General features: G+C 38.5%; 1 protein-coding gene across 1 annotated transcript in view; it reads right to left on the bottom strand.

Moving 5' to 3' along the window:
- Positions 1–7: 7 nt before the first annotated feature.
- MEIOB (meiosis specific with OB-fold) overlaps positions 8–12,903 on the bottom strand; it is a 32,120-nt gene continuing 19,224 nt past the window's right edge. The window contains exons 10-13 of the mRNA XM_043456046.1: positions 10,133–10,234; positions 6,312–6,465; positions 3,681–3,864; positions 8–383 (exon numbers count right to left, since the gene is read on the bottom strand). Coding sequence (XP_043311981.1) covers positions 267–383; positions 3,681–3,864; positions 6,312–6,465; positions 10,133–10,234 — 557 coding nt within the window. The 3' untranslated portion in view covers positions 8–266. The remainder of the gene's footprint in view (positions 384–3,680; positions 3,865–6,311; positions 6,466–10,132; positions 10,235–12,903) is intronic.

The following is a 12,903-nucleotide window of genomic DNA, read 5'->3' as shown; positions in this document are numbered from 1 at the left end:
ACTTGTTTATTAATTCATGCAAACATTTTCCAGCTTGGGAAGAGAGAGGGCCAAGCCAATAGAAAAAGACTTCTAAGAAATGAGCTTAAATAAGAAGGAGATTTTAGGATTCACCTGGAGTCAACTCTAGGGGGCAACAGAATGACAATTTATAGGAACATTCTCACCACATTTGAACAAGACAATTTTATCTGTAATTTTCAAACTCATTTCCCACTTTCAAGGAGGTTAAAATGCGTATTCTTTTCCAGGGTTTAAAACTGTATCTAGTTTTGAACGTTTCCTTGTCCAGACAAGCTCCCACTTGCCTCAACGGGATCTGCAAGCCTACACGAAAGCACACTCACTCTCAGTCCGCCCCTCGCTCTGTGCGACATAGAAAGCTGCAAGGAGAAAAAACGGAGAGTTCTTAAAATCACCTGGCACATAGAATTGAAAACCAATGACCACAAACAGAACAGAACATCTTAAACAGTTTTGTTTAAGATGTGAACAAAAACTTCAATTAAAGTTGTAAGACAATGGATAGAGTTCCAGTCTCGGGTAGAGTTGGGAGAAAAATTACGGATCTGGTTTCTGACAGTGATTTAGTAAGAATCCAGGTCATTTTTTCATGATCTTCTCTCAGGTAAGAAAGTTGAGATATGAAATCCAACAGGTAGAAAAAGGACTTAAAGTATGTTCGGACCACCAGCTGTGACAGACGTGAACACACAGCAATAATGTGATCTGTTACAGTTGATCCGATATCATGACACAGTTTAAGAAATAATGACGTCACACTTATGACAATTACATTTTTAAATTACATGTTCTGATTTATAACAATTGAAATTGTATGAGTCTCATAATCTTGATTACATTTTGTGACACTATGTTTTAAGACATTAAAATGAGTAACAGCTTGAAATCCCTCCAAATGAATAATTTTAAGTAGCTATTATTTTTTATTGAAATATGATAAATACACAAAATGTCCTATATGGAAATCCTTTGTTTTTATCTTATTTGCAGAGAAATGTAAGTTCCTATTTTTAAATTACATATTCTAACTCTTTTATAACGATTTAAATTGTATTTGTCTTATAATCGTTATTACATATTGTGATAATAATCACTATCTATCTGCTTTAAACCTTTGTTAAATCTGACAAATATCTTTTTTTTTAAGACATTTATTTATTTATTTGGCTGACTCACATCTTAGTTGCAACATGTGGAATCTTTAGTTACAGCATTCAAACTGTGGCATGTAGGATCCAGTTCCTAGATGAGGGATTGAACCCAGGACCGCTGCTTCAGGAGCATAGAGACCTAGCTACTGGATGACCAGGGAAGTCCCTGACAAATATCTTTCTAACATATTCCTTGGAAAGGTACAAACTGAGAGTAGTTGTTATATTTAAATCAAGTTTGGGAAACTATAAGCAGAGTGTCATGAATTTAAATTTATGAAACTCATAGCAACTGGTACCTGTTGTTTGGAAGGAAACCATACAGCTGGGCAGGGATCTGAGCATATTCTGACTTGGGAATAGAGTATAGTATTTGGGATGACCCACGCTCATGGTGGAAGAGGTAGGGTATTCTCAAATCAAGGTCCTAGAAATACTGATAAGGCCATTGGTGACTCTGGGTGTGCAATCTGTTCAGATATGCTTGAGGCTACAAGGGCAGGAGCCACTGGGAAATGGGAAAACCTGCTTCAGAGCTGAGGTGGAGCAGACCCAGTGTTCTCTTTCAGGTTCTCCCTGAGATCAAAGCTATCTTCATAATAATGTGAAATTGCTGTCTGCCTTTCTTACTCTCATTCTTTCACCAGAGTGCACTATAGTTTCAAGAGGCTACCTGACTTGAGATGACAGCGGTTCTGACTGCTTAAAGACTATGTGCTCGTGAATACATTTAAAGTTTTCCTCAATGTTAAGTTCTAGTACAATAAATATTGACAGATATAACTCACTTAAGAGCTTGAAAATGTTTTAGAGTGTGAAGAGAAAACATCTGAGATAATATAAATGGTAGCCCTATCTCACCTGTGACTTTGGGCAAGAAGCAACATTTCTTGTCCTATTTTCCTCATTTGCAAAATAAGGGGAGTTTATCCCATTGCCTGTTTTACATCTTTAACACTAAGATCCTGTTCCCTTCCAACACTGAAGTGTTGATGTTGCTACGGGAGACTGCTCTGGTCAGAGTTGTAGGATCACAGCAGATTAGGGCCTTAGTGAATTAACCTCCCCAAGGTCACATGGGCTGAGGAATGGTGGAGCTGGGATTCAAACTAAGTCTCTATCACCCCAGCACATAAGCATGTAACTATGCTGTTGAATACGACTCACTGAAGTGAGGATCACTGCCCATGGGGGCAGGGACACCCAGCTCTGACTTTAAAACCCAGTGCCTAGCCTTGATGTTAAATTAATGGATATTTTCTTTATTGGTCTTTTTCTTTTGTGTTATTTTTAATTCTTGTGTGTGTGTGTGTGTCCACTTAGTCACTTCAGTTGTGTCCAACTCTTTGCAACCCTATGGACTTAACCTGCCAGGTTCCTCTGTCCATGGGATTCTCCAGGCAAGAATACTGGAGTGGGTTGCCGTGCCCTCCTCCAGGGGATCTTCCCAACCCAGGGATAGAACTTGCATCTCCTTTGTCTCCTGAATTGCAGGTGGATTCTTTACTACTGAGACACCAGGGAAGCCTTGTAATTCTTTATGCTATATGAAAACACCTGATTACTTCCACTGTTTCTATGGTAGCCAAATCCTTCTGCACATTTGGGAACTGAACATTATTAAAAATAAGAAATTCCCTAATTTACTAGGTCCTACTCTGGGATTTTCATATTAATTGAATATATAGAATAACATAGTATTATTGTAAAATGCACTAACTTTTAAATAAATTTTGCTTCTTTCCAAAAGAAATTGCCACTTTAACGCTGTTTTCTGTTCATCCATCATTGCAAGAAACTCAACTACCTGGATAAAAAAAAAATTAAACATTTCCAAAGAATGTATATATAACTCATTTTGACAATAATGTAAAACTTAAATTTGCTCTAGAGATGGAATTTTATCCATAGTAATTACAGCTCAACTCTCTTGATGGAGGAGACAAGGCCAGACAGGCTCTCAACTGAATCTCTGAAGCCAATCGGGGGCCAGCACAGAAAGCCACTCTTGACAAAGTGGACACCACTGAAGCTTAATGGTAAAATTTCAGAGCTGGTTCTAACAATAAAAGTATCAGACGAAACACCAAGCGTACAAGTTAATCTCTGCTGCTGTGCTCCAGGGCAGACTGAGGGAAAGCTCATGGCTGATTTTATGCACCTGAGTAGGTGAAATACTGCCAAGCCCTCCTCATAGAGGACCCTGCTCAGTGTCTCCAAGGTGTCATTTTGCCCATTTTATCTGACTATATAAAAGGTCATGTTTATTCTCCACTGTCACCAAGGACCTCTCCTGTTATTCCTAACAGTTAATGTTAGCTAGGATTTTAATATACAACATGTAATTCTTTATTCATTAAAACAATGTGTGTTTAAGTCAAGATTGATTTTTCCCAGACCTCTTTATTAAGGAATTAATTTCTATCAAATGTTCACCAAAATAACTTATATGTTTTGGGAAGAGAATTCAATTTGAAAGTATTTCTAAGTATTTTCATTATTTACCGTGCAGCCCAAAGTCTCCTCAGCCACACTTCCTGTGAGACTACAGGAATGAAGGGTACCTGTGTGATCAGTAAGATCGATTAGCATATCAAAGCTGGGAAAAACAGATTTAAATTCCAAAGAATCTTTGTTGCAAGTTGTACAAGCGCTGGATGCTTCCTTTACAATGTAACCACAGCCAGAACTGAAAAGAAGCAAAGACAATGATAAAATGTGAAGACCCTAAGTGACACCTCTGATTTCTAGCAGAACTATTACTTAGACTTTTAGTCTAAGTTAGCACATGAGTTAGTAGTTACAGAGTGCTCAGCCCTGAGTAGGATACAAAACAGACCTGCGAAATAACAGGGACCAATGCAAAAGGATAACAAGCATGCTTTCTATGTAGTCAACCTCACTTGCAGTATTCCTGCTTCTGAAACTGCGATCAGCCAGTCCTTTCATGGTTCTGCCTCCTACCTTCCCCAAAGCTGGGGTTCTTGCCCAGGGTCACCTCCCCACTGGGGCCTCCCTCTCCTGCACCCCAGTTCCACCCCCTCCCTTCTCTGAGCATAGGTACAACTTACACTTCAGCACGGACTTACACCCTGTCACATCCTATTTGGTGTTACTGCAGATAGGTCTGTTTATCTCCTGGCTCAGACTTTGAGGGCAGGAATCGTGTCTTGCACCTGGAAAGCCTAGGTTCTGTGAATGCTCACTTGTCCTGTATTAGGTCCTCTGCACATTCACAGAATCACCCAGGGCTGGAGAGGCTCACACCCTAAATGCTGCCAGTACTGCTAGTGACACACTCCTCTCTTTAAGGGATGTGCTGTGCAACCCACTCCAGTACTCTTGCCTGGAAAATCCTATGGACGGAGGAGCCTGGTAGGCTGCGGTTCATGGGGTCGCTGAGAGTCGGACACAACTGAACGACTTCGCTTTCACCTTTCACTTTCATGCATTGGAGAAGGAAATGGCAACCCACTCCAGTATTCTTGCCTGGAGAATCCCAGGGGGAGCCTGGTGGGCTGCTGTCTAGGGGGTCACACAGAATCGGACACGAAAGATGCAACTTAGCAGCAGCAGCAGCAGTGCTGTGCTTAGTCACTCAACTGTGTCCCCATGGATTGTAACCCACCAGGCTCCTCTGTCCATAGGGATTCTCCAGGCAAGAATACTGGAGTGGGCTGCTGTTCCCTTTTCCAGGGGATTTTCCCAACCCAGAGATCGAACCAGGTCTCCCACATTGCAGGTGGATTCCATACTGTCTGAGTCAGGGAAATTACATGTTATTCTATATTTTTGAAGCAGGCATTACTTTAGCCAATTTGAATAGGAAGATTAATTCAAATTTTCAAGAAGAGGGAATGATCTGAAGACACTGGTTTCTTATAAGCCACAGATCACTTTTAAATTAAATATTAGACACTTTTCCTCAGATATCAACATTAAAGACGTAGGAAAAATAAGGGAGATGATAACTTTTTAAGAAAAATTTTATTTTATTTTATTTTATTTTATTTAACTTTTAAAGAAAAATTTTAAAGAGTATTTTTCAAAAAATAAGCACCTGCCTTATACAACAGCCTTTACATTAGTTTTTTCAACTTTAATACCAAAGCATTCAATGTTTTAGAAATCCATAAGTCAATTTCTTGACTATTGATACACAAACTTACACATGCAATAAAACTACATAGAATTTAACACACACACACACAAATGATACATGTTAATCTGGGGAAACTGAATAAGATCAGTGAACTTAATTAAGATCATTATTGTCTGTGATATGATGCTATAGATTTGCAAAACTTTACCGTTCCTGGAGGAGGCTTCCCTGGTGGCTCAACTGGTACAGAATCCACTTGCAGTGGGAGGGACCTGGGTTCGACCCCTGGATTGGGAAGATCCCCTGGAGAAGGGAACTCACTCCAGTATTCTGGCCTGGAGAATACCATGGACTGTAGAGTCCATGGGGTCACAAAGAGTTGGACACAACTGAGTGACTTTCACTTTCATCCTTGACCATTGGGGGGAACTGAACAAAGTATACAGTTTATTATTTCTTATAGTGCCATATGAATCTAGAACTATGTCAATAAAAATTTCAATCACAAATATACAGGGAGAGTTTCACAATAATATTTTAGAATTTTCTTACCAAGCATTTTTTAGCTAAGATAATTAAATCTACTTGGGTTTACTTTTTTATGCAAGTAGATACTAACTGACTTAGGAGAGGTTGGAAATCACATTCATCATTCATTTCATTATCATGAAACAAGTTATTAAGATACTATTACTTTTATTGTTATAGGATGTGGTCACCAAAACAATTTCTAATTCATTCCAAAACAATAGCTTGTCATCCCAGTTAAAAGATTTTGGCAGTATTATCTATTTTAGGATTTCTAAAACACATTGAAATACATTTTACTTTAAAAGGCTATAAGAATCTTTGGGTCTAAATAGTTTGTTAAGGAAACTTTAGTATGGGTTATTTATTTATACATTTTTTTCAAATACATAACCACTACTATGTCAAAGAATAACTTTAACTTTCATAGAGTTTAAAATGTATTACCAATAATTGTTTTTTATTTTTTATAAGAATGAATTTCTAAAAGTAATTTGGTTACTTACCATCTATTTCGAACTACTTTTGTAGTTTCATCATCAATGTTCAGTGTAGAAATGTAAGCATAAACAATTCCGTAGAAAGGATCAGCTTTTCCTTCATTCTTCAAAGCTTTTACCTTTAATTGTTCAACTGTATAAACATCAACTATTGTATTTACTAAAAAAAAAAAAAAAAAGAAAGTCATTACAGTTCTAAATATATTCTAAGAATTCCAAAGGATTATATCCATGTAGAAAACCTACAGAGCCCAAATGAGAATATGTAGTAGCTTAAGTTCTGTAATAAAAAAATCTATTATATATGATAACATTAAAACTTATAGAAATTGACATGAAAGTAAAAAATAAGCAAAATATAAAAATAATGAGATATTAGTCTTTATTAGAATGAATAGTTTCTAATCATCAGAAGAGTCCATTAAAAGAATGAAAATGTAAGCCATAGAGTGGCAGATGCTAGAAATCTATACGAAGATAAAGGATTCATAACCAAAATATCTAAATTGGAATCTTAAGAATCAATAAAAAAAAGACAGTCAATTCTATTTTTTAAATGGGGAAGAGATTGTATGTATGTATGTATTTATTCTTGGCCCCACTATGCAGCTTGTCAGATCTTAGTTCCTTGACCGGGGACTGAACCTGGGCCACAACAGTGAGAGCACCGAGTTCCTAACCCCTGGACTGCCAGGGGAAAAAACCCTGGAAGAGACTTTAAAAAGCACTTCACAAAAGAATATAAAGAGAGACAATAAACATACTGGCCTTATTAATCATCAAATAAATGCAAATTTAACAACAGTAGGATTCCACTAAGTATCCACCATTTAAAAGACTAATAGTACCAACATTGGTGAGGATGTACAGCAGCTGGAACCCCTGAACACTACTGGGAGAAGTATAAACTGGCGCAAACATTTTGGAAAACCATTTGGCAGAATCATCTAAAGGTGGACGTGCATGACAACGCAATAGTCCTCCTAGGAACATGTATATCCAACAACAACAACAGAAAAAACAGGCAGAGGTTCACCTAAAGTCACACTCAAAGAGAAAGTAAAAATTTTGTAGTAGGAAATAATAAGAGAAATAAACTGTGATATATTCATATAGTGGAATTACATACATCAACAAAAAACAACACTACACATAGCAGTGTGGATGGCCCTCACAGACCTAATGTTGAACAAAGGACATCAGACACAAGAGTGAGGTCATATGACACAACTTCACTGTTAAAATTCCAAAATAGGCTACATTTATCTGTGGTTTCTATGGTGCAATAAGTCAGAGTCACATTTGGGCAGACATGAGGGGTCTTATGGGCACTGGCAATTATTACCTGTGGGGGATGAGTCTTAACAGGTGCGTACTCTATGTGATGGTGCATGGTACTGTCCTCTCATCCTTGTTTACTGTTCATATTCTTTGTGATATGTACGTGCATGCTAAGTTACTTCCGTCGTGCCCGATTCTGTGAGACCCTATGGACTATAGCTTGCCAGGCTCCTCTGTCCATGGGATTCTCCAGGCAAGAATACTTGAGAGAGTTGCCACACCCTCCTCCAGGGGATCTACCCAGTCCAGGGTCTGAACCTGCTTCTCTTGCGTCTCTTGCATTGACAGGCAGGTTCTTTACACTTAGCGCTACCTGGGAAGCCCATATGTGTTATACTTCAACTTAAAATTTATTCTAAGAAAATTTACAAAACTAAGAACTATTAATCTATTAGTCATTTATTTTTCTTAATCTTAGAGGAATCTTACAGATCCAAACATTACTTAGGTAAGAAAGCTTTTAACAGAAGTTGCCCAGTTCCTCAGCGCCTTACTACTTTCTTCTCTTTTGTTGCTGTTGTTCATTCACTAAGTCATGTCTGACTCTTCGTGACCCCATGCACTACAGCACACCAGGCTCCTCTGTCCTTCACTATCTCCTAGAGTTTGCTCAAATTCATGTCCATTGAGTTGGTGATGCTATCTAACCATCTCATCCTCTGCTGCCCCCTTCTCCTCTTGCCTTTGATCTTTCCCAGCATCAGGGTCTTTTCCAATGAGTCAGCTCTTCACATCAGCGCAGATGGCCAAATTACTGGAGCTTCAGCATCAGTCCTTCCAATGAATATTCTGGGTTCATTTCCTTTAGGATTGAGTTACACAAGCCCCTTCCCCATGACAAGGCTGTGATTCATGAAAGGGATGTGAAATTTAATTTTCTTCAATAAAAGGTCCAGTTATGTGTATCTATTTATCTTACTTTTATGTCTTTATCCTGCTGTCAGTTCAGATCCACTGGAAAATGGATTGGAAGATTTTCACAAAATAACTCTTTATTTCCGAGTTTTTGCTGTATTCTGTGTTGTGTTTACTTTCTAAATATTGAACACTGTTATAACTAAAAACAACAAAAGTTTTAAAGAAAGTATTATGATAGTTTTATTCTGAAATATCAAATCAGTTTCAACCTATAAGTTTTTCATGGGAATAATGAGCATTTTAAAAGACAATGCAACTCATTTTTTGCCTCTGGGCAAATTTAATGATAGAAGTTTCCACAGTGGAAAAAAAAAGTTTCCACAGTGAAATAAATGAAAGGGAAACTTAAGTACCACTTTTGTGGTTACTTTGATATGAGCCATTGATCAGGAAAATTTTCTCCACTCAAATCTGATAGCTCTGAGTAGCCTAGAGAAGACAAGAGTAGACACTTGTTCTTGTTCCCATTTTCAGGTTCAGAGACAGGCAGGGACTGAGATACAGTATGGCAAATCCATCTCAAGGCCCAGTGAACACTTTTGGGCTTCCTGGAAGTCTCCTGAAATGGCATTCTCCACAAACGACCAGACATTTTAAAATGCTTCCAAAGTAACAATAGCTTTATTTTAACTCTAATAAATAATACAACTTTAAGCTTATCCCTTCTTATAGGCAAAAAGATGATAATTATAAACCAGTAGTTCCGTTTTGTTTTTTCTATTAGTGATTGCTATTGAAAGGAAATGTGTTGGGAATTCCCTGGTTATCCAGTGGTTAGGACTTGGTGATTTCACTGCCAAGGGCCAGGGCTCAATCCCTGATTGGGGAACCCCCACAAGCTGCAATGCACAGGGAAAAGGAGAGAGAGAGGATGGAGAAAGGAAGGGTCAAACATCCCCCAGCAATGCATAACAAAGTTCTTCTTTCACAAGTTAAGGTGGTTGCAGAATACTTTTTCCTCAATTAACTGAATTGTTACTCTCTCGAGATGAATTGGGTGTCCTTGATTATGAGAAAGAATTTCACCCCTTAGGATGAAGTTATAAGAACATGCCTTCAGGGAGAGATCTAAGCCCTCCCTCTGCTTTTCCCCATTCTAAACATAAGCTACAGATGGCAGCAAACAGCATATTTTTTAAAGTCAAGCCTCAATCTGGGGTCTGTGAATATATAACATTTTGCACAAAGTTCTATATGTGGATACAGCTGCGTTTTTGGCGAGAGGGTCATTAACTCTCATCAGATTGGCAAGAGGTTACATAAATCTCCAAAAGTTTTAAACTACCTTTTTAAAGTGGATGTATAGCAGTTACCAATCCCTAGGTCAGAAAGATCCCTCGAAGGAGGAAATGGCAACCCACTCCAGTACTCTTGCCTGGAAAATCTCATGGACAGAGGAGCCTGGCAGACTACAGTCCGTGGGGTCACAAAGAGTCGGACATGACTGAGTGACTGAGCATGCACACACAGCAGTTACATAATGAGAATACAGTGTCTTTTACTAAGTAACTTTATAGACCCAAATTCTGGCCGTTAAAGAATTTAAGTAATATTTAAAGGTTACTTACAATTCATGGATTCTTTCAAATAATTGTCAATTTCATCATCCAGAGGATTCATTACTTTATTTTCTCTTATAAAATTCAGAAGGATGTTAGCTTCTGGTGTATCTTAAATTGGAAATGCATAATAAATAAACTGCAAACTGATCACTTTTTAAATAACTGTGAATGACCCAAAACTATTTTTAATGGTAAAAAAGTGAAGACATATAAGAATACCACAAATAGAATATAACAAAGCTATTAACAATGTGATGGGGTACATCACAGAGAGATGTATAGCAGATATCATGAGTTTAAAGAGCAGTTTACAAAACATTTCATACCATTTCCTTTGATTTTAAAAAGACATGAGCAAAATTATCTCAAAGACTATATATCAAAGAAATGATTATTTCTTATAAGATGAAGAATTTATAGTTGATCATTGTTTTCTTTTTTATGCTTTTATATATTTTCTGAATTTTGTATGTATTTCTTCTCTAGTCAGAAAAAAATTGTTAAGGTTATTTGAAGAGCTTATTCCTCAAATGGGACACGAACGTTCTCTGGGATAGTCAGATAATGTGCCAGAAGGCATGAATCTGATTTTGAAAAGGTGCTCTCTGATTCTGACACCCTTCAACCCCAAGCCCCAACCTCCAGTATCTGCTTGTCTTCCAGCCTTTCCCCAACATTCTGCAAGCCATCCTGCCGATGTCAGATCCCCTGACTCCCCTGGACAGAGTTAGGGTTTCTTCCTCCTCGCCCTGTTGAACCACAAGTCTTATCACTGTTGCTTCTTTCCCAGAACTAGACCAGAATCCCAGACAGGGGGGTTGTCTCTTCATCTCTGTACTTCCAGTGTCTGATATAATGACTATCCTTCCATCCATCTCAGCTTCCATCCTCTCAGGTACTTCCTTGTTCCAGAAAGTGTTTAATTTACTGCACTACTTGGCAAATAAAAGGCATTCACTAAATATTTGTAAATTAATGAGAATCCTGGGGCAGAAACTGGTAGGAAGGGTGGGGTGTAGGCATTGCTGTCAAGATCTCTAAAGACAACAGGCCCATCCCAGACTGTCTGTGGGGGGACAGAAATTCTTCCTTCCACATCTGACCACCAAACCATTTAGAGGTTCTTAATTTCTATGTGTAACCCAGGAAATTAGAAATAAGGCTGATTTTTAAAAGCATATTGAAATTCACACACCCTTATACATATTTTCCTTGTATTTGTCTCCTTAATAATAAGTAAGGTATTTATTCTAATTATGTTGACACTGCTCAAAACACTTTGACATTTCCCCTCTGAATCTGTTTTCAGACCCAAATGCACAATATCCTTCGAATCTGTCTCTTTAACTTAATCTTGAGGTTTCGAGACAATTAGTACTATCAAGCTCAATAACCTTTTCCATCAGACAATCCCAACCGTCTTTTAGAAATTTTTCCAGACCAAATTTACCCTTAGAGGATGGAGACTCTATCACTAATGTTACTGAAAGCACTAAAAATAGCCTATTAGTATTATTATATTATTAAAAATAAGAAACCATAGTACCCTTCTCAAAAGAAAAAAAAAAGAATTGAAGAGTGACGCTATTGTCCTATGGTTGTGTCACCACCAATGTAAAAGAAGTCACTGCAATCCTTTTAGAACTCAGATAATGTCACTGCCTGGCTGCCCTTCCCACAGAGTAGAAGGCAGCCTGTACGGCCTTCTGACCACCTCCATGTCTTCTCTGACCTCAGCCCCTCTTCCTGCCCTGCTCCCTCGGCTCCAGCCACACCGGCCACAGAGCCCCTGCACTGGCCGGCTCCTCTGCCTGGTGCGCTCTTTCCCATGGTTAACGCCACTGCCCCCACACACCCTGCAACTGTCCTTGCTCAGGTGTCACCCTCTCACGGAGCCCGCCTGACCATGCTATGTAAACAAGCAACCTGCCCTACACACACCATGGCATTCTAGACCCTCCTGACTCTGTTCTCTTTTACTTCTCAATCATTTCAAATTCCATAATTTGGATTTGTTATCCTAATTGTTCACTCTCTGTTTCCCCGCTGCTAGGATATGAGCTCCATGAGCAGGAGAGATATCTGTGTTTGGTCACTGGACCCAGAACGGTGTGTGGCACACAGCACGTGTGTAATAGATCAGAGTTCAACAAGAACAAATCAATGAGTGCCATATCACCTCCCATGATACTGCTTTCAAGGAGACAATATTTCTGCAGTAGATGAGCAAGATCCAACTACTGATATTAAAACACGGTCTTGCTGTTTTACACCATATATCATAGAAATTTCACTTCTAAAAATTCTGATAATGGTTTGGTCAAAGACATAAAATTGCTCTATAGTTCTCAGTCACTGTTACTGCTTTGTCATGGATCAGTAGAGTGAGCGCATACTTAAAATGATACTTGCTACATTTATATTCTCTTAAGACTTCTGAAGGATTATTAATCCCTGGGACCTCTGTGCTCTCCTGGGGTGCTGAGTGGGCCTTTCTCTCTGGGCTACAAGCAACCTCAGGATGCATCAGGGCACACCCTCCTCTCCCCAGTCCTACTCTCTTTTCATGCTGGGGAGAGCTGTAACCACTTCACAACCACTCACAGTGATGAACTAAGTATCACATGATGATACTACAATGCATGGTCTCCATGCTCCAGCACTAAATTACTTGAATGCAGTGAAATCAAATTTATTTTTAAATGGTCAATAATTTAGTTTATCCAATCAATGGCATTGATCTCTCAAAATCAACACAAGGGATAATGCTTTACAAA

Source organism: Cervus canadensis, chromosome 32 (genome assembly GCF_019320065.1).
Source record: "Cervus canadensis isolate Bull #8, Minnesota chromosome 32, ASM1932006v1, whole genome shotgun sequence".
In the NCBI taxonomy this organism is placed as follows: Eukaryota; Metazoa; Chordata; class Mammalia; order Artiodactyla; family Cervidae; genus Cervus; species Cervus canadensis.
The sequence above is the reverse complement of the archived record's forward strand: the minus strand, read 5'-3'. Positions and strand labels throughout refer to the sequence as shown.